This window comes from Eublepharis macularius, chromosome 12 (genome assembly GCF_028583425.1).
Source record: "Eublepharis macularius isolate TG4126 chromosome 12, MPM_Emac_v1.0, whole genome shotgun sequence".
Classification (NCBI taxonomy): domain Eukaryota; kingdom Metazoa; phylum Chordata; class Lepidosauria; order Squamata; family Eublepharidae; genus Eublepharis; species Eublepharis macularius.
In genome coordinates, this window is record NC_072801.1 from 36,085,052 (window position 1) to 36,113,008 (window position 27,957).

The 27,957-nt window shown below is 41.3% G+C and overlaps 1 protein-coding gene across 3 annotated transcripts in view; it reads right to left on the reverse strand.

Annotated features, from left to right (window-relative positions):
- Nucleotides 1–24,069, reverse strand: part of CDC27 (cell division cycle 27) — a 36,723-nt gene extending 12,654 nt beyond the window's left edge. The window contains exons 1-12 of one of the 3 annotated variants that reach the window (XM_054994779.1): nt 23,817–24,069; nt 17,412–17,487; nt 16,481–16,628; nt 15,918–16,043; nt 13,757–13,854; nt 11,104–11,258; nt 10,780–10,991; nt 8,429–8,543; nt 6,008–6,123; nt 5,720–5,819; nt 4,383–4,590; nt 3,716–3,885 (exon numbers count right to left, since the gene is read on the reverse strand). In XM_054994779.1, coding sequence (XP_054850754.1) covers nt 3,716–3,885; nt 4,383–4,590; nt 5,720–5,819; nt 6,008–6,123; nt 8,429–8,543; nt 10,780–10,991; nt 11,104–11,258; nt 13,757–13,854; nt 15,918–16,043; nt 16,481–16,628; nt 17,412–17,487; nt 23,817–23,843 — 1,551 coding nt within the window. In that variant the 5' untranslated portion in view covers nt 23,844–24,069. Of the gene's footprint in view, nt 1–3,715; nt 3,889–4,382; nt 4,591–5,719; nt 5,820–6,007; nt 6,124–8,428; nt 8,544–10,779; nt 10,992–11,103; nt 11,259–13,756; nt 13,855–15,917; nt 16,044–16,480; nt 16,629–17,411; nt 17,488–23,816 lie in introns of those variants that run through there. The other 2 variants (XM_054994778.1, XM_054994780.1) reach the window with 2 other exon arrangements.
- Nucleotides 24,070–27,957: the final 3,888 nt, after the last annotated feature.

Here is a 27,957-nt window from a genome sequence, read left to right on the forward strand (position 1 = left end):
ACCATCCCCATTTCTTACAAATAAAAGTATGCTGTTTTTATTTTTTTAAAAACACAAAGAAGCACCATCTACATTTAGACAGCTCACATGGGAGAGCTCAAAGAAAAGTCATGGAGAAGTTAGACATACCTCCGTACAGGGTGTATGTGTTTCTGGTGCAGAATGAGTTCGACATCTATCTTCTCCTACACCTTTACTGCCACTTGTACCTTGTCTCAACTCCTATTTCTCAATTCTCCAGCCAGGCCTTAATTTTTTTAAAACCAATCTATTTTTGGTTGTTGGGGGTTTTCCGGGCTGTATTGCCATGGTCTTGGCATTGTAGTTCCTGACGTTTCGCCAGCAGCTGTGGCTGGCATCTTCAGAGGTGTCGCACCAAAAGACAGAGATCTCTCAGTGTCACAGTGTGGAAAAGATGTAGGTCATTTGTATCTACTCAGGAGGGGTGGGGTTGAGCTGAGTCATTCTGTAAGAGTTTCCCAGGGTGTGGAATGCTAATGGCGGGAGGCTTCACTGTATCCTGAGGAGGTTCTTTTGCATATGGATTGGTGCTTGATGTGCTAATCTTCTCTGCAGGGCTATTGTCGGGTGTGGAGTGTTTTGTTGGCCTGGTGTTTTTCAGAACTGGAGCCCATGCTCTGTTCATTCTTAAGGTTTTTTCTTTCCTGTTGAAGTTTTGCTTATGCTTGTGAATTTCAATGGCTTCCCTGTGCAGTCTGACAAAGTAGTTGGAAGTGTTGTCCAGTATTTTGGTGTCCTGGAATAAGATACTGTGCCCTGTTTGAGTTAGGCTATGTTCAGCCACTGCTGATTTTTCAGGCTGTCCAAGTCTGCAGTGTCTTTCATGTTCTTTTATTCTTGTCTGGATGCTACGCTTTGTGGTCCCGATGTAAACTTGTCCACAGCTGCAGGGTATACGGTATACTCCTGCAGAGGTGAGGGGGTCTCTGCTGTCTTTTGCTGATCGTAGCATCTGTTGTATTTTTCGGGTGGGTCTGAATACTGCTTGAAGGTTATGCTTTTCCATAAGCTTTCCCATCTGATCAGTAATTCCTTTGATATATGGCAAAAACACTTTTCCTGTAGGTGACTGTTTTTCCTTGGTTGTTTGATTCATCCTGGGTTTGATTGCTCTTCGGATTTCATTTCTGGAGTAGCCATTTGCCTGAAGTGCATGGTTTAGATGATTAATCATCTAAACCACGCACTTCAGGCAAATGGCTACTCCAGAAATGAAATCCGAAGAGCAATCAAACCCAGGATGAATCAAACAACCAAGGAAAAACAGTCACCTACAGGAAAAGTGTTTTTGCCATATATCAAAGGAATTACTGATCAGATGGGAAAGCTTATGGAAAAGCATAACCTTCAAGCAGTATTCAGACCCACCCGAAAAATACAACAGATGCTACGATCAGCAAAAGACAGCAGAGACCCCCTCACCTCTGCAGGAGTATACCGTATACCCTGCAGCTGTGGACAAGTTTACATCGGGACCACAAAGCGTAGCATCCAGACAAGAATAAAAGAACATGAAAGACACTGCAGACTTGGACAGCCTGAAAAATCAGCAGTGGCTGAACATAGCCTAACTCAAACAGGGCACAGTATCTTATTCCAGGACACCAAAATACTGGACAACACTTCCAACTACTTTGTCAGACTGCACAGGGAAGCCATTGAAATTCACAAGCATAAGCAAAACTTCAACAGGAAAGAAAAAACCTTAAGAATGAACAGAGCATGGGCTCCAGTTCTGAAAAACACCAGGCCAACAAAACACTCCACACCCGACAATAGCCCTGCAGAGAAGATTAGCACATCAAGCACCAATCCATATGCAAAAGAACCTCCTCAGGATACAGTGAAGCCTCCCGCCATTAGCATTCCACACCCTGGGAAACTTTTACAGAATGACTCAGCTCAACCCCACCCCTTCTGAGTAGATACAAATGACCTACATCTTTTCCACACTGTGACACTGAGAGATCTCTGTCTTTTGGTGCGACACCTCTGAAGATGCCAGCCACAGCTGCTGGCGAAACGTCAGGAACTACAATGCCAAGACCACGGCAATACAGCCCGGAAAACCCCCAACAACCATCGTTCTCCGGCCGTGAAAGCCTTCGACAATACATCAATCTATTTTTGTTTTGAAAACTGAAGTGAAATGGTGTGGGAGTGGGGCTTCTTGCTGCCACAACAGCGAGCCAATCAGAATACAACACAGCTTGCCAATCCAAATTGCAGGACCCAAGAACAATATAGCCCATGTAGCATCCACGGGTCTTCCACAAATTCCAGGGCCTCACCAGATATATAGAAAAATACAACTTTCAAAATGACTTCCTACAAGGGACCTGCGAGGAATTAATATGCTCTAGGAGGCATGGAATGATGAGTAATTCAGAGGAAGAGAAAGAAGAACATGCACAGCCAGAGGGAGAAGGGGAAATTGGACATCTCAAGTCTCTAAGAATAAACAGAATCCTGGTTCTGGATGTTTGTGTGTCCCCGCAGCTTATCTCTGTGCATCTCACTGATTCCTCATGGTCCTTCAAGCTTGGTCTCTCTGTGGATGGTCCAATTTTGTTACTCTAGTAACAAGGGCTGTATAATTCAAACAGCAAGAAAGGTTCTGCATACCTTGAGAAATTCTGAGGCACACACAAAGAAAGACATGACACTTACTATGCGCACCACAAAGAAAAAAGCTCTCCCCAATAGATACAATAGGGACTGTGCCCGCAAGCTGCCATGGACCTCTGGCAGTAATGACACTGGAGCACAGGGGCAAGGCCACCCTTGCTCACTAAAAGAGGGTATAGAAGCTCGCCTATCATACCACTGTTGCAGGGGCTGCTCTTTATATGTACATCCACAAATGCTATCAGATATTTCTTAACAGGTTTTCAGAGCTTAATGCTTTGGGTTTTCCCATGGAGCAATATGCCTACTGAGCTACCACTGGCTCCTTACCCCTACTTCCTCCCTTTAAAATAAAAATTCTATACAGAAATTGCTCTTTAAGGCTGCAAGCTTAGCACTTGGAATCTGGGAAGGCAACTTGTGCAGTCAAGCACTAATTCTGTGCTATGCAGTCTTAAAGTGAAACTTCCTGATAGAACTGTTGCTTGGGAGGACAGCAGGCAGACACTATGGGCTTCAATGTTGTCTTCTATTACATCAGCTTTTAAGGGACAGTATTTTCTCATATTTACCCTCCTTGGTCCCTCAGTTGTATCCAGATAAGTAAGATTTTACATGCAGACACTTCCCTTTCACAGTCTAACATCTGAAGATGATCAGAGATTTAAAACTGACTTTATATTCACTTTGCCAGACAGTATGGTATAATGGTTAAGACTATGATCTGGGAGTATCAGGTTCAAATTCCCACTCTGCCACAGAAGCTTGCTGGGTGACCTTGGGCCAATCACACACACTCAGCCTTGCCTACCTCATAGGGTTATTGTGAGGATAAAATGGAGGAGAATGATGTAAGCCACTTTGGGACCCCCACAGGGAAGAAAGGCAGGGTAAAGATGAAATTAAGCAAGTAAGCAAGTAAGCAAGTAAGCAAAGGCAGGTAACAGAAAGTAATTTAAAATCTCAGTTAAGAGACACCCAGTATGCATTTTAAGGACAAATTTTTGTACAATTCTTCAGTATATACAGACAGAACAGAATAACAGCTATTTCATGCCATGCTTACCTGCATATATTCCCCAAGCTCAAAGTAAGCTCTCCCAATTTGGCACAGTACCCAGCCAGTGTTGTAATGGTGGGAAGGCAAATGACTCAGGATATGAATCGCTTCTTTACAGTTGTAAGAACACAAGGCTAAATAACCCTTCCCCATGTCGCGAAGAAGGCTCATCAAACCTTCTAGGAGAAAAAAGCAGTAAGGACACAGGAGAACAAAAGAGATTCAGAAGAACCTACCTGCCTTGAAGTGCCTGCACCCTATAGGTACCCATAAGGCCCAATGGCAAGAAACCAAAGTGAAAACTAAACACTCCCCCTCCCCTGCCCAAAGTATTTATAACATAAGAGCACCAATGCAATCTAGTGGATAGAGATCAAGACTTAGGTTGCAGAAACCTAGGTTCAAATCCCAACTGTGAGACAAGACAAGCATTTCAAGTAAACTTCCGATGGGTAACTCCATATGCAAGGAGACGGTACAGTTTTGATTATTTCTCCATCTCTCTGAAATTCTCTTTCCTTGGGAGAGCATTAAGAGTATGGGCATGATTTTACTGTACCAGAGAACAAAAATATCATATTTTGTCCCATCCATAATTTTTAAATGTTTCTGTATGTCTTGGGAAAGCACAAACAAGCTACCTTAAATTAAATCTTAGGAATGCTTCACGCACCTGCTGCTGCTTTCTGTAACGTGAATGCCTGGATCTGCGGAGTTACAGAAGCAATCTTTCCTTCTGAAATAATGGACGAGTCAAGTTTGGTGATTTCCAAACTGTCATTTATGTTTGGCTGTGTGATTCCTCCCTTGTTGGTTTTACATTTTGTCTTTCGATTTGCAATTTTGGGTGGAAACTTCATTTTTAACTTTTTACTATTCTCCTATGAAAGAAGAAGAACTCTGTAAAAACTCTTACCCTACTGCCAAAAAAGGACAGCAATTAATAGTATTTAAATTACACCTAGCCATGTTGGTCCATAGCAAAGTCCAAAAAACGAAAGACACACAGTACATCAGGAGGTCTTGAATAGATTGGGTGGTGCTTGATTAGAAATCTAGACAAGCCTTCTGTAGTTTATTTGTATGTTGCTTTCTAGTACATACTGTTTTATTCTGAAATAAGAATAAGAAAATGGAAAAGGCACAAAGGCCATGTAGTACCACCTCTCACTACAAAGCAGGGCCTTCCCCACTGACACTTCCCCCATTAACCCACACAATCCATAACAGAGTTAATAGTCAAACAGCAAATAACAGTTTAAAATAAACACATTAGGCACACAGATGTTTACAAGAATCTTTGATGGCTTTGGACTGCTCTGAGATTACTTCCAGTACTTTTTAGCTATCCACAGACTTTGAATACATTACAAGACATGAAGATGCACTTTCTATCACAGAATTAACCAGGTAACCAGGGAAGGGAGTTTCTGCCCTGCTTTTGTTGCCATGCCACTTGCTCTCCTCTACACTGGAGGAAGCTGCAGTAGGAGTTTTGCAAGATCACCCACCTTTGCACACAAAACAGTTCTTGCCCAACACAGGCTGGGTAACAAGCAAAAGCAAAGTGTGCATGAGGGAGACAGATGGCCCTAGAGTAGAGGTCAAAAACTTTTAGGAGCACTGGCAGGAGGCAGAATGATCTGCTGAGAATCTCTAAGCATGGTTTTATTGCATGTTTTCTGAATATTACCTACTTTTCAAGGACAAAATGGATTAAAACCAAAATCAATTTCTTGGAAGGCAGCTACAAGTCAGGGATGGATGAACAGACAGAGGTCAAACAACTGTTGGCACATGTGTAAGTAATCTCTCTTGTATTCAAGCATTGTAGATAACAATGGTCACATTTTCAATACACTTTTAAACCCACTAAATGTTTTGCTTTCCATTCTGGATCTTGTTCTAGTGAACACCACTGGAAGACAGTTCATTCTCCAGCTGTTCACCACTCCTGGGGAAGTATCTGATCTCCAGGGTAGCTGAAGAATTCCCTTTTAAGGAATTTACCTTTGTGGTAGAGCTATCACTAGAGAACAGGCGAGAACTTCTTCGAGGCAGCACATTAGGTGGAGCAGCAATGGTCGGGCTCAATACCTGAGGTGTTGTACTGAAAAGGAAGAATGGTCACATAATTTCTTAACTGCTTTGTGGGAATCAGGAGAGGAGGCATACTACCACCTTTCCTGTTCTTTTCAAGTCAAAAAATGGGTAACTGGCAAAGCAGGAGAAACCCATGAAGGGAAAAATACACCAAGAGGGAAAGTTTTGGTCTAAATGCACAAAAACATGTCATACCTTGTCTGAGGGCCCGAGCTTTGTGTTTGTGCAACAAGAATTGGCGTTACTTCCCGGCTATTGCCACTTTGAGAGAAGACAGATTTTGTTCCAGCCTGGCTTATTCTGGTGACAGTCTATATAAAAATACACAAAGTGGTCATGGGCCTAATATATCATTAACAACCACAAATTTTACTGTGGGACACTTACTTCTGGTACATGCTATGGCCAACATAGGTTTCACTGGTGTTCTGCGAGGAACCAGCATGTTCACATATTAATCCATACTTTCATAGTAATCAATTATAGCCTGATTTAAGTAGAGTGTAATGAAAGAATCATTATATTTAGGTCCAAATTCTAGTTTTATAACCAATATAAATGATCTTTAATAACTTCCTTTATCCTTCTCTGCTTGATTTGGCTTCAAAATTGAAAGGAGAGTAAAAGTGAAAATTGCCTTGTTGTTTGGTTCCTGGTTAATGTCAACTGATAAGATTAGGGGCTACCACTGGGATTTCAGACCAGTAATGAGCAAGTGTAACACCATGTCTGGCTCCTAGGTTGCAATAGATTAGGACCAACCTGTCAAAGAAAGGCATCCTCAGATATGAGGGAGTAAGATGTAACACTCACATTCAAGATATGGTCATGAGAAAGACTCCAACAGCAGTACATAGACAGATTTACTATAGGCATTTGAGGCATTTGTTTTGAGAACAGACACCCACTGGCCTTGATGAGGCCTATATCCACCAGAAAGCTGCTCTTTATTGCTACTACGTGCCAAGGAAGAATAGTGTGTTCTTTGACATAATAAACAATCCCTAATTTGTGAATGGACAGTCCAGAAAGTGTAATTAACCAATGGAACTTCACCGGACCAAATGAGCATCACTTGCTTGCCTAATTATTTTGTTTAACCAACCAGTTGCCTTTCTGTAATTTTTGCTCATATGATGGAAGTTATAAAAACCCTGGCAGGCCTTTCTATCTCTCTATAACTGCTCTCTTCCTTGTTTATTAATAAACAATCAGTTATCCTCCTCACTGAACTTCCCTGTGTGTTCTTTCAATTGGACCAGAACACAGAGGTACACAGTTTTGTATTCAACATTACTACTTGTGGCACACAAAGTGGAAGAAGCAATCTGACAAGTGCATTATGAGTTGGTGATGATAACTAGTGGGTTATATTCTTTTCATAAATTGGGACTTGTTTTAAATTATGTTGATAGTTTCTCTAAGGATTTTTTGAGGAGGGAGAATATGTATTTACTGACTTCATTTATACCCTGCCTTCCTCCCTTGGGGACCCAAGGGAGCTTACATGGTTCTCCTCTCCATTTTATCCTCACAACAACCCTATGAGGTAGGTTAGGCTGAGGGTGTGTGACTGGCCCAAGGCCACCCAGCAAGCTTGCACAACAGAGTGGGGATTTGAACCTGGGTCTCCCAGATCCTAGTCCAACACTCTAAGCATGTCACCACACTGTCTCTTGCTAAAAAATTGAAATAAATAACTAGGTAAATAATTCGTTGTACAATTTAGGGAGCTGTAGGGTCAGCAAAAAATGGTATTTATGCTATATACAGTCACCTACAGGATAACTCATAGGGTCTCAGAAATCATACATGTAACTAGACAGTCTTTCCCGGTTCCCCTCTTCTGCCCATGTAGCAAAACCCAGCACAGTAGAGCTGCTCAGGAACATCTGAAAGAGCAAACCAGTACAACCCTGTGCACTACTTGTTTCAACTGTATGTTAGGATACACACCTTATCTTTAAACCAAGAAAGAGATAAAATGGGACTATTTCTGGTTCCTTTGCTTTGTGGTAAAACTGCAGTTTCAGGAACCAAGTACTTTTATCCATGCTTAAAGCTAAGAGGATAGTGAATCTACACTCTGATACGTGCAACTATCCATAACTTCATAGCATACAACCACAGTCACTGTAATTTAGAGGTGCACATTTCATGCAGCAAAAAGCACTGGATAAAATGGAAGCTTGGAGGGTTGAGAGAAAAATCTGTTAAACCCAAGAAGTACACAAGTCATCCTTTCTCCTCTAAACTGCTTCTTTGTAAAGTTTTTCTAGATTTATAACAATATGACTTCTTGTGCCATTTCTGCTGGCAGAAAAAATCCTCTACCATCCTCACTGATCTGATATCAACATTTAACCTCTGGGGGCAGGAACTCCAATTCTCAAGTTAATAGTAAATAAAAACCGAGTTGTTACTTGAAAATATTATAAAAAAGAACTTCTTGCAAAGATAAACCATATTTTAGAATGAAATGGTAGCTAGGGTCCTTGGAATAAAAGGGAACAAAGAAATATTACATAGAGGGTTTTTTCCCCTCACAAACGTTTAGAGCCTTTTGTCAGAATTTTATATTTCCCAATCTTTAATTTCACATGCATACCAAAGTACCTTCTTAGAAGGGGCTCCTGGAGGCGGCACATCAATTACAGAAGAAGAATTTGTGCAGTTTTGTAAATAGGATCCATCTCCAGGGCTAGGGGTTTCTAATGGCAAGATTCCAAAGCTGAGAAAATGTTCAAGGGGAGTAAGGAAGAGGAGAAGAGAAAGAATTTCAGTGTCTAAATAAGAACACTATAGGCACTAATATACCTTCTAGACCTTGTGGTTGTGCCCATAACTTAAAAAATATGAAGGCAAGAGGCGATAGTGATAAAGAATAATCACTAAGACATGTAAGTAGCATCCTAAGCAGAAGTACACCATTCTAAGTTAATCAAAGTCAGTTGGTTTAGAAAGGTGTAACTCTGCTTAGGATGGCACTGCTGTTTTTCAGTAATGAAAGGTTCGCTGCATATTTTTTCAAACTTGGGCTAATTTTAGAGAATAAAATACTTCGGTGTAATTACACTTTTGCCAAACTGTAGCTTGGCATCAACCACATTCATGAACGGTATAATACAGAAACATTGCTGATAGTTATAGAGAACTAAAACACGGATGTTAGTTCCAGACCTCTGGTGTAGGGATATGCCTTTGGTGAGTGGATGGCAAATGTATATTCTATAGTCCTAAGAAGTAGGTTTAAGGTGGGGGGGGGGGGCCTGCCCTAGGCATCACTTCAGCAGAATCAAGATCAAACAGAGCAGGCATGCAAGTTTGGTTTCCCCTTATCCAGCTCTACCGCTTAATCTGCTGAACTACATTTTAGAAAACTCTCACAACCCCAGTTCCTATTTCAGTTCCAGTGGAGTGGCTATGTTAGTCTGTTGCAGCAGAAGCAACATAATTTTATGGCTTTAATGACTAACAGATCTATGGTGGCCTAAGCTTTCACAGAGTAGGGCACACATCATAAAATGCATGAAGTGTTATCCTAATTAAAAACATGAGGCGCAAAGAGTGGAGTCAAAAATCATGAAATTCAAGATGTCCAAAAGATCTGCAACACTTATTTCTCCAAAGCTCAAACGTATACAAGAATGAGGGTGCTGCTGGATAAGCAGGTGACCCAGAAGTGCCTTTTACCAATTTCAATTGGTTAGCCAGTTGCACCCTTTCCTGGGCAGAAAAGATCTGGCCACTGTGGTACTCACCCTGGTAACTTATAAATTAGATTATTACAATGCACTGGGTCTGCTCTTGACAAGCGTTTTGAAATTTCAACTGGTACAGAATGCTGCAGCAAGGATGTTCACTGGATTGGGTCTTAGGGACCATATCACTGTAGTCTCAGCTCATCTTTCACTGGCTCTCAAATTTGTGTTCAGGCCAGCATACCTTAAGAATTGCCTACTGCCATATGAACCACTACAGGCATCTTTTGAGGTCTTGCTTTGGGTGCAGTTGAGGTTAGATAAGTAGCATCCTTGGAAAGGGCCTTATCGGTTGTGGCACTAAAATTGTGGCACTCCCTCACCAGGGATATTCATCTGTTCCCTCTTACCATTTCTTCTGCCAGTGGATGAAGACTTTTTTGTTTCATCTCCCTCAATAATACCTCTTCCCTGCTCTCTGTTTTCAATTGATGCCTTTGCTTTTTTTATATATATATATATATATATATATATATATATATATATATATATATATATATATATATATATATATATATATATATATATATATATATATATATATATATATATATATATATATATATATATATATATATATATATATATATATGCATATATATATGCATATATATATGCATATATATATATATATATATATATATATATATATATATATATATATATATATATATATATATATATATATGCATATATATATATATATATGCATATATATATATATATATATGCATATTTTAGTTCTGGTTTTAAATTTGTTTTATGATGTGTTTTTATTGTACTCTGTTTTTAGTTATTAGCTGCCTTGGGGGCTCTCACTGGGCTGAAAGGTGGGATATAAAAATAAATAAATAATAGTGACCATTCATAATAATTATAATTGACAGCAACATAGCCTTTCTAGCTTTACTATGCAAAACAAACACATAAGGTGGGAAACAAATCTGTGGTACCAATTAAGATCTAAGTAACAGAACCAAATTTGCTAATAAATTCCTGCCACGCTTCAAAATGGAAACTCCAATTACTGAAGAATGATGCCCCTTCCCTCCACCAATCAGCACCATTTTGGCTCCACAATTTACAGTTTACTCCCCTCTATCCATCAGTTATCGGACAAGTAAGGATAATAATTCATGCATATGGCAAAGCATACTGTTGTTCTTCACAGGGGATCTTGAGGATACCTAGCTTCCAATTCCCTACCTTGGCGTTAATGGACTCAGAGCAGCTGGTCCACCCAGAAGACTCCGGCCAGTTTTTGGTTTGTTCTGAGCCTGTTTAGCTAAGAAGGCAGTTCCTGATCCAAGAGGTACAGCATCTGGTGAAATTACAGCTGAGTCAATATAAGACATGGAGGAATCTGTGTTGGAGGAATATTTAGAGTTGGAGGACTCCAGGTTGAGTCTGTTTAGTTCCTGAAATAGAAAACCATTTTTTAAAAGGTAGCACACAATTTCTTTCCAATGAGCACTCACTCTGTAAGTGGCAATGGTGAAATAAGGTCAATTTAGAAAAAAAAAACCTTACAAGTGTGTCTTGTGGCGTTTCCATGAGAACCGTCTCCGGCTGTCTGTGGGGTATGCTGTGATTAGACACCACTGTTGTGCATGTGTTAGGCAAGCAGGTACTGAAGTTCTGTATTGATGTTAGCTTGAAAGTTTGATCAGGGTCTGGCTTCTCACCTGTGTGATTGAAGAAATGGAGGTTTGGGGTATGGGAGAAGAGGAGACTTGATCTTAGTAGGGCAGAAGTGAATATTTTACATTATCTATACCCAACCCCAGAATATGGAACTGCTATCTAGAACTTACTGCTCCATGATGTAGTAATGAGCCAAGAGTTTGCAATAATCATGGAAAATATGTATATTAAGTACAATAATTATGGCAGGGCTTGACAAATCCCAGGTACCAGGTCACTGCCTAGTATTTTCAGCAATAATTTATTATAGCATCTCCTGGCAATCCTCATGGGAAGTAAAAGTTTATTTATAATTTTACAGTAAAATGTGTTTTGCTGTATGACTTACACATGTATGAAGCTCTTGTCATGCTTGTTGATATATTAATTTTACAACATTCAGTGGTGGTAGAGAAACTCGTTTCTTAGACTGCTGACTTTTATATTGGCTCCAATACTCAATTAAAAGGAGCTTTTTAAAGCAGTAATGAAATTATGACAACTTGGAAAGAAGTTAGGTTAGGGGTACAAGTCAGGTTTTTGTTGTGATGACAAAAAAAAGTCCATTGGCACCTTAAACACTAGCAAAATGTATTTCAATACTGAAGTTACTGTTATATTGAAATAAAAGTTGTTAGTCTTTATGATGCCACCAGACTTTTGTTTTATTTTGCTGTAACAGACTAACATGGCTATCTCTTCGCAATCATCATGCTGTGATGACATCCAAAGTTATCCCATATTTATTTACACACTACAACCCTTTTGTCATAGTATGAATACAAACAGAAGCTTGAAGGCTGTAAAATTAGTCTGGTGCCTACATTTTTGGGCTGGATTCTAGAGCCAAAGAAAATTAGTCAAGGACTGAATTTAGACACACAGGGCACACATTCAATGCCTTTCGTGTGATCTCTAAAGGTACACTAGCGAAAAGTTCTAGGGACCTCACAACTGGTTTTTATATTGCCTAAGAGAAAATGTTTTTCCACGTATTTCCGCAGCATAAGGGGGTTTGCTGGATTAGACCAAGATCCATCTAGTCCCAATGCAGCATTACTCTACTTCCAACAGCACTAGCCATATGCCTTCAGGTAGGAAGGGCAAGAAGATGAGAGATTGTACGCTAAACTGCATTTAGGTCATATTGCACAAAACAAAATGTATTTTTAAAGCATTTGTCCTCCAGTTCCCATTCCATTTATCATAAAAGTTTCTTCAATCAACAACAAAGTCATGTTAACAGATACCTCCAAGAAAATAAAATGCAGAAACAAAGGCGTTAGGCCCATGCCCTACAGTTGGTCTCAAGTATTAGGAATACAGATAAAATAAGGTAGTTTCCCTTAGCTATGCCCCAATCTGTGAAATTTGAAACCTTATAACCGTGGCCTATTTAGTTCAATTCAGTGTCCGTATCGTGGCACTGAATAAGCTTGCAGATACAGGACAGCCAGGTGAAACAACATGCTCCAAAATGTAACAGTTTAATTCCATTTCAAAACAAAAATATCAAACATCCACCCATTAAAAGACTCCAATATAACTCAAAAGCTTTCATTCTGTGTTTAAAACACAAATTAGTCCCAATTAAAAAGGTATTGTCTCTCACCTGCCCTATTAGGCAGTCCCTCAAGTAAATAAAACAATAAACAAATAAGTATAAACAACATATGCACCTATGCTCTAGACTAGAATTCATTAAGTGACACAAATAGAAACTCAATGGAGAAAATGGCAATCCCTGCACAGGGCTACAGCAACTGGAATTCTCTAGGGATGTACAATTTTTATTCAGTCCCCTTGTCCACATTATTATTATTTTTTAATTGAAAACATTCCAGGGACTTTATCTACCTACTTCATATTAATTTGCATGTCACAATATTCTTAGTGTTTGCCAATCCACAACAAAAATATGCTGAAATATACCAGTTTGTATGCCTGAATCAAGAATGTTCAGGTAGCTGCTTGAGAAAGCAAGTTCTTGAAACCATTGGCTCTGAAGCAAGCAAACTGCAAGGAACCAAGCAAGCAAAGACTGAGCTGAAGCAGGCAAGGAGGAACCAAGCATGCTCCATGGGTTGTTTGCAACCAGCTAATGGTGCTACACAGGTAACTGCTTTCACTGTCCAATTTAAAATGCATGAATAAACACACAAAAATGAAACAAACATGAGAAACCTGAAAGATATGGCTTGGATATAAGGAGTTTAACAAAAAAAAAGGTAGCCAGTTTTAGGGACAGAGGAAAGTAAATAACCAGAAGCAAGCAACATGTTTCAGCCCTGATCATTCTCAGATATAATGATATCCTCAAAAGAAAAAGCTTTAAAACACTTCCAGTTCCCATGCTACTGCCACAGAAGAACTCAAATGGATGACTGAGTTCAATTCCCATTGTGATTCTGCTCTTCTGAACAGAAACCTGCATTCCTGAGGGCAAGATTTAGTAGCAAGAACTCATCTGTTCCCACAAAAGGAGCTGAACAAAACCTACCTATTTCACATAGAGATTCAAAAGGGGACCAGAGAAAAGGATTTAAGCTAAGGCTCTTTTGGTAACATTCAGATCCTTTGGCAAGCCGATCTGTCTTGCTGTAAGAAAAAAAAATATTTTTACCTACTAAACCAAATTGAGGAGAGCGTTTAGCAGAAAAAACAGAAAAACAAAAGCTATATCCCATGGCCTGGGCAAGTAATTCCCAAAATATCACCGTAAGTTAGCTTTTTTTTTTTTTTTTGCTCCAGTGAGAGGAGTATCTTCTCTGAAAAACTGTGGCTCAGAGGCACCTGAAATCCCTCAGAGCCCCTCTGAAGCTCAGGGTAAGGTCAGAGGAAGCCTACATTTTTCCCCTAAACTTGGGAGAAGCCTTCTCACAATTTCCAAGTGCCTTGGATAGTCAGCAAATTATCAGGGGATGAGATCTTGTCCCTCTCCAGAATCAAAGATGTGGCACTTAGCAGACAACATGCCATTAGAGCAATGAAATCTTACATTTGGACTGTATTCTGTTCACGTAACACTTTACATTTTAGACTGAAATTTCCAGCAGTTTAAGCTCTATACCAAAACTAGTGCTGTCACAGAGAAAGTAGTTAATCTTGATTCCTCAAAAATATAGACTACCGATGAGGAACTGAGAAGCTGCATGTTTTCAACCAGATGTTGATGAAACTAAAGTTAAATAAAGTTAAATCTGATAATCTAAAGTTAAATCTGATATTCTTTAATGTCTTAATGCTTTCTACATTGCAGATAGTTTGGTTGGTATTTATTATTTCTCAATGGATTTTTACAACTTACTTTGAACTCTTTGACTTGCATAGCAACGCAGTAGTAATTCTCATTGGATCAAACTGAATTTATAAACATTATGCTTGAGATCTTGATACACAACTATATTAAAATGGTTCATAACACCAGCAATGTGTGTGGCTCCTTGGGGCCAAATCACCTTGAAATGAGGGTCAAGTTTCCTATACAATAGTATAGTTGCGAATTGTGATACTTTTTGAAGAACTCTGGTCTTTGTGCAAGCACAACTAAGCATCACTTCTAATATTCCCTCTGTCCCCTGAGCCCATCTCATGCTGTCTAGCAAGTCATGGAAAAAAAAGTTTTATTTTACTTCTGAAATGACATAAATAGTCTATCTAGGCTTCCTCACTGAGGTTCTATGCTAGTTTGGCAGGATTTTCCACATGACATCTATCCTTATGTGTGTCCAATTTCTGGGGTTTCCCTATGCTTTATTGAAATCTTTTCCAAGCCTCATTTCATACCTTTTTTAAAGAAAATTCACAGTTAAAGCAGTTTTCCATAGTGTGTGGACTGAAATATGGGCATTTTTAATAGCCTGCCCACAGTGAAGCCATGTTCTGAGTATCAACACATCACAGTTAACACCTACCCCACATCAGTGGACTTTTGCAGGGGTGAGAAGAGATTGACTGCTGATTGCTAGGTCACTACAGAGCAATAACAATCTATTTACACAATCTGCCAGTTTTTCTAAATCCCAACTTTCATTTTTTAAAATTCCCTAGCCCATTTCCTTGCTGAATTATAAGGGGAAAGGTGCACCCCTTATATCTCTTCAACTCAAAGGACTAGAGACTGACATTATAAATTTGAAAGCCGTACATTCAATATTTCAGTGCAGTGTGCAGAGCCAGTGTGGTTCAGTGGTTAAAATGTTGGACTAGGGTCGGAGAGACTCAGGTTTGAATTCCTGCTCTGCCATGGAAGCTGGCTGGATGACTGTGGGCCAGTCACGCTCTCCTACAGAAGAACAGAGAATTCTTAAATCTTGGGTGAATCCCTGTTCCATGGGGTGTTACAGTCCCTGGAGTTTTTATTCTATGGGGTAGCAGCGTTCTGCAATGTAATGCATTTCCTAGCTGTATTTGAAATTATCTTATACAGAGTGAGATCAATGGATTATTTAATGGGCTGGAACTGGCAACCATCCAAGGATTTACTCATGAGTAAGCCTCACATAGCAGCTGGAGGTGCTTACTCACAAGTATTTCTTATGCTGTGCCTCGCTGGTGGCAAACATCACACCTATAAACAGAAGCATAAGAACCTCAGGAGCAGAACAGTGGGGAGTAAGGAGGGATAGGTTATCTCCCTAAGGTGCCCCTCCCAGACTTACCAGTACACATGTCCCAGGAGTGAAAGCGTGAAGCATGCAGAGTCACCAAACTCTGTCACAATGTCATCGTGGCTTTTCTGTTTGTTGAATACACCACCAGATAAGATCTGCTCTCCCTCTGCAAGTCTATTTAAAAGATAGTAAAAATTATTAGAGCAATAAAAAAATAGAGAGGAGCATAGTGGATGTCAGCTCCAGCACTCTACTTAAAAAGCAGCTCTTCCATAAACAGAGTAGAAGCCCTCGGCTGCAGTCCCCCCATTTATGAAATGGGATCAGCAATAATCTGTTTCACAGAATTGCTGCAAGCATATAAGAGGACTTCAGATCATTTCAACTCTCTCCCCGCTCACATATCTAGCTATGGTGATGGTGATCAATTATTTTTAATTAATACATCTTTAGTTATTTCTAGATGAAGGGTCATTGCTCATTATGCCCACATTGGAAAATAGCAATGAATTTTTGTAATATGACAATCCTTACACCTAAAGAATCAGTGAATGGCATCATTTCTTTACTACAATTACTAACAGTACTAACAAACCAAAAGTGCAACTTACTTGCTGAGGTCAACGCAGCACTTGGCAAGCAAATATTTACACTGTGGGGTGGTACAACTGTGTCCTTTAAGAAGCCTGTATGCCTTGTAGGCTTTTCCTGAGCGATAGTAACAGGTTGCCAATAAGAACAGGGCATCTTCTGAATGCACTGTAGAAACGGGGGAAGAAAACATTAGTATCCTGCAGTCATTTGATGCTTCAGGAGAAAGTGGTTAAGCTGCAAACCTTGCCTTTAACCATGACTATTTAGCACTCTGCTGTATGTAACCATGGCTCCTTTTAATACTGTTTCATATTATTTTTTAAATAAAAGTATGCTAACAATGTATAAAGGTCTTATTCAGTTTGAAATTAATACAAGATGGGAGCTCACAAGACATTGTGGGGAATAGTGGCAACAATTTCCAAAACACTTTCACACCGAACATCTCCCTCTCTAGGATCCTATAAGCTCTCTGGGATTTAGCAGGTCAGACCCCACCCCACCCCATTTCCTTTAATAGTTGCTCAGCTGCTCTCAATGTTCTGTGCCTCCCGGAGCATATTCAGTCCTCATCAGGCTGTTATGGAGTCCTCATTAATTTACAAAGACATTTTTCTACACATCTGAGGACTCCACTTGTCTTTGTGTGTCCTAGCTTTGCTTTTTTTGTGTGGCTGGTATGGGCCCAGCCACTTTACTATTAAATATAGTGGTATTCTTAATCTTTATGTGAGAAACTATTTAGGAAATATTTAAATAAATGACATTTAAAAAATTTAAATCAGTGATCAAAATTGGGCTTTTGAGGAGGGACGAGGTGACTTTGCCTGCCTTTTAAATCAATCCAACCTGCTGAGTGGACTTTACTAATGACCTCCAAACAAAGCTAAGATACCACCAACAAAAATTCACAGAAAACACAAACCTTGCACCACAAAATGTGCATACCTTCTGCATACAGCCTCTCTGCCAGGAACACTGCATCTCGATAAGCATAGTGGTTAAGTGCTTGCCATATAGCAGCCTTCATTGGGGCAGGGTAGGGAAAAGAAAAGGAAGATTAGCATACACAAAGAAGCAAGCACAAAAAACTCTGCATTTCTTCATATTCTATTTCAGTGTTATTATGTGTTTGCTAGACAAGAAATTATTTGTGATTTTATTTTATTGTAAAACCAAATTTTACTTTCCAAATTCACTCCATTATACCACAATTTCTGCAACAATTCATTTTAACTTCTTTAGTTATGGTAATTATAAGTCATCGAGAACCAATTTGGCTAACAAGGAGGCTAGAAGTCTTAAATTAGACAACCTACATTAAAATTGGTTTTAAACGTTCTTTTTAAAAGTATTTTCTGAATGTAATACATATTTACCTTCTACTTCCATACTGTATGAAAGGAAACCCATTTTTAACAAATAAACTTCTATGAAACACTTCCTCATAATTTTTTAATAACAAGGTTTAATTTAACCAGCGTTGCTGTTTTCCACACCTCTCTCAGCTGTTCATCTGTAGAAAGAATTAGTTCAAACTGCAAACCTCTGAGAATTATCTATTTGATTGAGAAAACCCAATGAAGGATGCAGGGCTACATCCTTGATGTCCCAAAGGTCCAAGGTCAATCCAAAGAAGTTTAAAGGATTCTCAAGCTGAAAAAGATCTTTGCCCGAGAGCTGCTGCAAGTCAAAGCAGACAATCCAGTGCTGCGATGCAGCCTCAGTGGTCTGACTAACAGTTCTTTGAGCCTCATAAAGCTTTTCTTTAAGACGTTAGAACAGGGTAGGCATTTCCAGACTAGCAGACACCCCAAAGTTACATTTTTGACTCCTAACTGAAAAGCTATTTATAACTGTGGACAGGGAAAAGAGGAGTTCACAAAGAGCTGCAACCAAAACCATGCATTAGTTGCAGACCCAGCCACACAGAATATGATGCATCACGTCACAAGAAAAGCTTACATGGCACAGCCTCAACGTGAGTGTCTCTCCCCACCAACCCTCCATTTTATTTATTTTGTCCCCAACGGGGACTCCTAATGGTTTACATTGTTCTCTTCTCAATTTTAACCTCACAACAACCTTGTGAGCCTGAGGAAGTGTGATTAGCCCAAGTTCACCCAGCAAGCTTCTATGGCAGAGCGGGAATCTGAACCAGGGTTTCCCAAATCATTGTCCAACACACTAACCATTATATCACATTTTATTACAAATAGGGTTTTAAAAGACCCTATGACTATTCAGGTGTCTTTCCCTACAGTATTACTCTTTCTCCAATCTCGTGAACAAGAAGACTTCTCCCAAAATTCCACACAACCCTGTTTCTCCTCTCAACCACACTGAAATGAAATGGGAGGCAAGATCAATTAGTCAAAAGAATACGAGCAAGTCAAGATGCACAGGTGATAGATGGGGGCACGCACTTGTAGGTTTGCAATACAGCTTAGATTTACAGGACAGCATTATGAAGCACTGAAACATTTGGGAATCAAAGGCCAGTAACACCCAGGAGCAAGCCAAGCCCCAATAACTCTGCCAGAGTTGCAGGGTCCACTCAGCTCAGCTCATGGCACCAACAACTGGTGCCGACTTACCCACAGCACCTCTGCCAATGGCAGTGGTACAGGAGAAACTAATGAGGGAGCTAGCACTTGTCATTGCTGACTCGGTCTGAGCTGAACAGACCTTGCAGTGCTGGTTTGTTGTGCCACAGGGGCCACTCATCCTGGCTTACTCCCTTGGCCTTTTCACTGACTCAAACCTGATTTACAGTCCAAGTTTAAGCAGAGCTACACACTTCCACACTCACTCACAGACTTAGAAAGGTCTAGGACTGTACTGTAAGTCACGGGAGAGTTAATGAAAAGATCATATGGGATGTATATAAAAGTCTTCATGCAAAAGCTAGCGCACACTTCCATCAACACAAATTGGGCTGACAGAAACCACTATCTTATCAAAATTTATCACTGACAGGGAAGGAAAATAAGAGAAGATGCAGCAGGTGAAGAGCAGCAGTTTTACCCCTGACCTCTTCATTCCCTGATCCTACCTTCATTTTGTATGCATTGTTCTTGGCTTTCTTAGTGACAGAAATGGGTTTGGTGATGTTTGCTGATTGGCAGCAGCCCTGAAAAGTACCAGTGCACGTCCCATATCAGTAGAAATATTCCTGTTGCAACCAAAAGGTTAGTGAGGCTTCAATACAGCCTTCATTTCAGGCTCATATATTCATGTTTCTCCCTGCTAATTCTCTAACCTACTCGGGTTTTTTTCTTTTTAAAAATGATGGAGGAGGGATTTTTCGAATTTTGAAAGAACCAACCGGATTTTGTAATCTGTGCAAAAACTCACAACTTTCTCTATGTACCAACTAAAGAGAGAAAAAGAAGGAAAACCAAAACACACATGCGTAAGTCTCAAGGTATTATTTATCCAGCAGCTATGTTTTATTTAATACAAGTATGGATGGCCCACTCAGACAGAGCAGATGCATTTTGTATTAAAGGCCAAGAGCAGCCCAGCCAGATCATTTACAGAGAGCCTTGTCCCCACCGCCAACTGCCAAAAGGAACAACTTTTTTACTTGATGTGGCATACATGCACACTATGACAGCAACTTTTCCCCAAACCAGGTTCAGGAAAGATTGCAGTAAAGCAGGGAAAACATGGAAAATATACAACAGGGGACAACGTCATGTGAATCCTCCTCAAAAACCAACGCTGGTCTGGACGCCAAACTAAAAAATCTCCCTGAGAAAGCAACCTTGTTTGGTCCTAAGTACCCACAACATCATCAATACTTCCTCGGGATTCAAGTAGCCAATAAAGTATTACTATCCTCATCTTTCAGGTGGAGGGCTGAGGTTAAGAAACAGCAGTTTGCCCATAAGGTGAAGTCAAAGTAGAAGGGAAATTTGAACTCCTGTCTTACATTCTGAACACAAGACCAACCAACCATTTTGTGTAGTGATCTAAAGCATGCTCCACACAAAGAGATGCAGAAAAACTGAGTTGTTGTGACTTGGACAATAAGCAGGAACAAAGGGACAAACATAGCAAAAGGATTGCACAACTGTGCCCAATCCAAGGAACTTGCACTCTGAAGGCTAGGAATGATGGATACAACCAGACCTATTTCTTACAAACATGTAGACCTAGAGAAACCCCAGGGGCCTGGTTGCCCAGACACCTGAAAACACAAGGCTGACATCCCTCCCTCCCCCAACCACATAGGGCTAATGCCCAAATTGACATTTGGATACTGGCTCTAAACGCTTTATTCTGGAACCTCGAAATCTAAACTATTTCCCCATGCCTTGAAAGCATATTATGTTAGCTCTTGTAATACCACCACAGAGAAAGCAACATAGAAAATCAAGGCCACTGATTTTTAGAACCACATATACCTGCCTCAAACAACTCCAAAACTGTAGCTAATAAACAGAGGAATTCACATTTAGTCTCAGAAGGGAGAAGACCTGCTATTAAGCCCATCCTTATTATACACACCACTTGTGGCTGCACCAGTAGCAGCAGGACCACAGGTAGTTGCCATCCATAATCTCTCTCCACATCAAGGCTGCTTGTCCAATAAAAATCTATGACCATGCTACTACTGGAGGTTCTGCAAGAAACTGCAAGTGTGGCTAACAGCTGGAAGGTAGGAAAAGTTACATTAGAACCTATTCTAACAAAAGGCATTGGGACCTTACACGCCAATTCTGAGAGCAGTAGAAAAGAGCAAGAGTCCAGTAGCACCTACTAGACTAACAAAATATGTGGTAGGGTATGAGCTTTCATGAGTCACACCTCACTTCTTCAGAACTGTGAGTTCAGAGCTGTGACTCACGAAAGCTCATACCCTACCACAAATTTTGTTAGTCTTATAGGTGCTACTGGACTCTTGTTCTTTTCTACTGCTATAGACAGACTAACATGGCTACCCATCCAGTTCTGAGAGGGTTTTTAATATTATTATAATCACAGACAAAGACTATCAACAGCACATCCCAATACTGGATATAAATATTTGGCTGGGATAAAAATGGCCAAGAAGAGTATAACAGAAGGCCACAAACTTCAAACAGGCAGTTCCTAAAATCACAAGAAAAAGGCTCTTTAAACCTGTGCAGCTGAAATGAAATTGACATTCCCTTCTGTTGTCCTTGAGGAAAGCCACAAAACAGGGAAACAAGGAGTTCTCCATTCTACAATCTAGAAACAAGAATATCTAATGAATGCAAAAAACACTTTTTTGTCAAAACAAAGAGGAAAACAAACCCTCTATTACAGCAATGATTGGGGAAGAAGACTGAGTGAGACTTCATAGCTTTCTAGCAAATGTTTGTGTATTCCTTTAAAAAGTCTACATTAGGACAATCACAACAGCAGGACTATGCAAGCATCTGATTTACTCAGAACTCTTCATCAGGCGCATCACAAAAGCTGTTCTTGACAGCCACCCCACAGTTCTCTCTCAATGGAGACCTGCAACAACCTGAGCCCGACAGTATTTTAGATGAGTTGTGTCCAGTAGTGCCTTAGAGACCAACAAGATTTTCCAGGTATAAGCTTCCAAGAGTCAAAGCTTTCTTTGTCTGACAAATGGAGCATTGATTCTCAAAAGCTTCTACCCTGAAAATTTTGTTGGTCTTTAAGTTGGTACTGGGCTTGCATCTTGCTGCTCTACTGCAGACTAACAACAGCTACCCACCTGAAATTATCTAGATGAATTGTGAATCTTTGTTTTGAGATAATATATATAGGAGACAAAGGAAATTATAGGACATTTTATGCTCTAAAGTTTTTTTTAATATTTGGTGCTAACTGTATTATTTTACCTTGCTAGCTTTTACATTACCTATTAGTGCACCTTTTAATGCTGATAATTTTAAGGTGTCTTAACCCTATCTTTCAGATAAATAAGGCACTAAAGTCCAAACTAATGAATAAGGAATAGTAAGTAAGTGTGTGTGGAGTGAGAAAAGAAGAAAAAATGTTTTCTGTCCGTGGAATGCATACACATTCAAAGGAATCTGTGGACAGGGCTGGGGTGTTGCTTTTAAACAAAACAGTGAGATATGGAGGAAATATATAATACAATTCTACTGTGAGATATCAAAAGAAAGCTGCTTATTCTGAAGATTGGAAAAATCCCAGCTTCCTAAACTAGTCTCCCAAAACTCTGGTGATCACTCCTAACCCTTGAATCTTTTCAGCTCAACAAAGATGCCACCTGAAAATGTCATGCAGGCTCTTATCTTGAAATATTGGTCTAGGCACTGCTATGCGTTTCTCCTCACTTAAGAGGATGAGCTGAAAATATGGGATCTTCTTCAGGATAACCACAGGCTCCTAGATCCTTGGAAGATTACTCCATGGAAAAAGGGGGAGATGACAGGATGTAATGTGGGGAAGAGCCTTCCCTACATGGTAAGGTCCTGGGAGGCAGGGAGAAAGGAGCAAGCACAAGGCAAAGGTCAGAGAAGGAAAAGATATTAAGAAGGGGATAGTGTCAAACAAGGATCTAGACGACCCATGTTCAAATCCCCACTCCTCTCTTGTTGTGCTGACCTATGGCCAGTCACTCTCCACCAGTCTAATCTGCCTCACAGGGTTATTGTTGTGAGGATAAAATGAAGGTGACGAAAACAACTTTGTAAAGCACTTTGGTGCCTCACTGGGGAGAAAAGTGAAGTATAAATACTTAAATAATATAAAAATTGAATGCACGTATGATATGGGGTATGACACAGAAAGGGAAAGATTCGGTTAAATTCATAACACGGTGAGGTGGGAGCAGCAGTACATGATTTTATGATGTTGCTCATCAAAAGACCTGGACAGGTGACCATAGGAGCTCTAAAAACAAACACACACACAAAGCAAAAGGGAGCCTTATTTGGAAGAGTGAGAGAGAGAGATGTGAGAGGATGCCTGAATGCTTCTTCAAAGGACTGGAACAAGGGACAGGCTGGAAAAAGAAGTCAAAAGGTCACTTTCGCGGGGGAGGCTAACAGTTGACGAGGGCCGGCTGAGCATATGATGCTGATGAGGAACAGACCATTTAGGGTTTTTAAGAGAAAGCAGGGTCCCTTCCAGAGAGGGGGGGGGAAGTGGCTGAGGGCAAGGGGGGGATAGCTGTGCGAGACACAGGGGAAAGGGAGATGTGGGCAGAGGCGCGCTGAAGGAGGTTCCCCCACCCCAAATGGGAAGGAAAGGGGGTCCGCGAGGGGAGCCTGGTCCTTGTCAGGGCAGAGAGGAGCGGGGGGCTTCCTGCTTCTCCTCCCCCCTCGGGTCCCCTCCCTCCCTGTCCCAGCCTAGGCCTCTCGCCGCCGGGGTCAGTACCTGGACGGGTTCCTGCAGCACCGTCATCCTGCCCCGGCTCCCCCTCAGGGACAGGACCCGGATGAGGGAGGTGGGGGACGGCGCCCCCTTCTCTCTCCTTGCCCCCCTCCTCCGCCTGCTCCTGACAGGCTCCGACTCCGCCTCAGTGAGTGACGCGGCGGCCGGGACCCGGACTCATTTAAACTGGCTGCGACCGTTAACCGGGCCGCGAAGGAGGGAAGGGAAAGGAAAGGTAGGCCCCGGCCCGTCAGGAGCCGAGTCCTCCCGAGCGCTGGCGGAAAGGAACGAAGGGAGCCGAGGCCGCTCGGTCCCGAAACAACCCGAAGGCCCGAGCTCGCCTTCGCTCGAGAAGAGCCGAAGATCCAGACCTCTCTCTTCGCGGAAAGAGCCAACTACTCGCATCGCTGTAGGAGCTCGCTTTATGGAAATCACCCGGCGGACGAAAGGACATGACGAATCTGCGGCCGACGGAAACGGCCGAAGTAATACGAATCGGGTTCCCTTTCTCCCACAGCCTCCTGACGGAAATCACCGAAGTGACACGAAATAGGCTCGAGGAGAGAAGAATTGCTTCGGTTCCCAACCTATTACTTTTATAATCATTTGGGCGCGTATATTTGGCTTAAGTGATGTGCTATACAATTACTATACAGCGGGGTACGGACATTCCCGGAAATAAACGAAGATACTCGGCTCCTTTTACGGAGCTCGAGTTAGAAGTTAGACGGAAATACCCGAACGGCTACGGAGAATTTTCGGTGCATTGTTGCTTGGAATGTTGATAGGAGCGTTGCCGAGAATGAAGTCTGTGAAGCAGGAGGCTCCCTTGATACAACTTCCTGGTTTAAAAAAAAATAATTCATGATTAAAAATAAATTCCGTGACAGCGCAGTCCTAAACATAGTTACACCCTTCTATGTCAACTAAAGTTCATGAGCTTAGAAGGCTTAATTCTGCTTAGGATGACCCTTTTAAATGCGTTTAGGTTTGCCTTATTCTGTCGGTGACCAACGTTCAGGGTCAGGCTCTCTTTGCATGTTCAGGGACACTTTTCTATTATTTTATGTAACATTAATTTTAAAATGCTTCCAGCCCAACTTTCTTTCAAGTTGGCTTAACAGACATGGCACTACAAGAAAAACTGCAATGAGAAAACACACATATAACAATAGAACCACGGAAAATTTGCCACCTTATCCTCCAAAAATCCCTCTAAAACCAGTTCAGCTTTCCTCTCCGATCTATCGATTCCCCCTCCATCCCCTTGCCTATGTTTTTCCTTTGCTGCTAAGGCAGGAGCTTTATAGGATTGCTAGCCTGCAGGTGGTTGCTGGAGATCTCCCAGAATTACAACTGATCTCCAGGCAACAGATGTCAGTTCAGCTGGAAAAAATGGCTCCTTTCAAAGGTGGATTCTATGGCATTTACACTCTGATGAGGTCCATTCCCTCCTCAAACCCTCCAGGAATTTCCCAACCTGGAGCTGGCAACCCTAAGTTTGAAAAATCCCTACTGTGAAGTCAGTCCACTTTAACTGGATGGCATACTGTCCAGCAGGGCTTTTGGGGGGGAAAGAGGTGGTGGAACTCAGTGGGTTGCCAGCACAGAAGGCAATTCCTGGCGGGAGGTGGTGCCCCTGGTACTATGTGCACACACAAAGTGCCTGCAGGCTTCCAGGACCTTGCAATGACATCACTTTGGGTCAGCTGGAACAAAGGGGGATTTTTTAAAAAGTTTAAATCACCTTCAGCGAAAATGGTCACATGGCAGGTGGCCCCGCCCCCTGATCTCCAGACAGAGGGGAGTTTAGATTTTTTTTTACACTTCCTGGAAGTGACATCATCACATCACCACCAGGAGCACACACATGCTTTGTACATGCACTAAAATACACCTCCCAGTAAGCCTTGGGTCATCTCCCCCTCCTGCCAGGAGAGTATAGGGACCTGGCCACCCTAACCATTGCTGACTGTGACCCCCATATGTCCCTGCCCCCAGAGACCCAGTGGGTGCCAGGCTGTAAAAAACTCCCCTGTCTGGAGATCAGGAAGCAGGGCCACCAGCCATGTGACCATTTTCACGAGGCGCCAGAACTCCGTTCCACTGTGTTCCGGCTGAAAAAAACCCCTGCTGTCCAGTAAGCGGTGTTTCCATTCAACCAAAGTTCTGGTGAGCTTGCAAACCTAAAACATGTTTTGTGAGAGCAAAATACAAGTCCAATAGCACTCTAATCTTTAGGGTTGCCAAATTCAGGTTCGTAAATTCCTGGAGATTTGGGGGGTTGAGCCTAGAGAGGGCAGGGTTTGGGAAGGGGAGGAGCCTCAGTGGGGTATAATGCCATAAAGTTCGCCCTTCGTAACAGCCATTTTCTCCAGGGGAACAGATCCCTGTTGCCTGGAGATCAGTTGTAATTCCAGGAGATCTCCAGCTACCACCTGGAGGCTGGAAACCCTACTAATTTTGTTCTTCTGCCTCAGAATAGCATGGCTGCTCACTTGAAACCATGTTTTCTATCTCTTTGTTTGGCCGTAATAAAGGTAGTACATGGATAGTGTGTTTTGTTTTGCATTTCGTATGATTGTGATGGCACATACCAGACATGTTTGTTGGTTAGGCATGGGGCCTAGTGTCCCCAGAGGAAAAATCTGATAACAGGCGGAGCCAGAGAACATATGATCAACTCGTTTAACTATTTAGACACATGCGCTTTGAATTTCATATTGCATCATTGAAGTAGGCCAATTAGCTTGGATTACCATATATGGAAAAGACAACCATCTGGGTATAAAAGGGGCAGTAGACTTGTTTTCTGTTAGGAACCTGAGGTAACTTCTGTGTTTAGAATCTGTTCCTCCCTTTATTGCAATAAAGACTTCCTGTATTCCTTCCACTCTGTCTGCCTTTTCCTTCATTGGGCCAGAAGTGGGTGGGGCCCTCTTTGGACTAACAGTTGGCTACAACTTTTTTAAAAACCCTTTCCAGGAGACAAGTGATGCTGGAATATCAGTCTGCCAAGCATGGCCAGTTCCAGGTATTTAGTTGCCTCTAGCAAGGCACACCTGGCCCCTCCTGTGCTCATACCACTCTCAGCTGGTCCAAACCATTATGATATTAGAAAAGGCCCTGATCCAGATATAAATCCTTCAGGAGGTAACTTCAGTTGGGGCAGGTGATGAAAGACTTTCCAGTAATGGCCGTAATCTGGGTTTTTCCCTAAAGGAGCTTGGCTGTACTCAACTTTGTTTGCCTTTAGGGAGCAAGTAAATATACAAAACATTTGCACAAAGTTTGCTGGACTGGTATTTTTCACTTGTTTTATTTCTGCTGACAATTTTATTACAGTCTACTGCCATTTTTAAATTATAATTCACAATGTTGTATTTTTTTAAACATATGCTGGAAGTGGCCTTGCTGTTAAGGGTGGTGTAAGGGAAGAGATATTCTGAAAACTGATAATTTCAATTAAAGAGTATTTCCTTGCTCCTGACAACCCATTCTTGGAGCCTGTCATGTCTGTGTACTTCCATGCCATAGTTCTTTGTTTGTTTGTTGTATTGCTTGTGCCACAATATGCTGAAGCTATACTGATTGATTACTAATTACTACCCTCTCTGCTCATTCATAACCATATTGCAGATGTTACTTCCTTAGGACCCAGAACAGGCCCTTTCGGTTATCTTTGAGAAATACATGAGTCTCGGCTAGCCATGACCTTGGTGTGTCTAGATGGCAGCTTTCACTGATATTCCCAGATGCTGGAAACATTCTATTGCATACCTGAGTTATAGTCATAACTAAATAGATTCTCACAAGACTCTTGTAGGCTTGTGCGCCAAAAACTTAACTGTTATTTGGAGTGCGGGAAAATCAACTATAACAGAGACTGCTTGGTTTGAATTGTCACTTCTGCCAAACTCCATGATGGAGTACAGACCTGGGCCAAATCCATATTTCCCTACCTTCCGGTTTTCCTGCCCATTTATTGTGCTGGATTCTATCCCACAATGTCCCAGGCTGTGTTCACATTCCCTTTCTTACTGAGAGCCAAGCTACAAGTGACGAATTACACTTGCCTGGCAAGTGAACAGACTCACGTGTATTCCTCCCTGTTCACTTGCCGTTCACTTGCTCTCCACTTGAT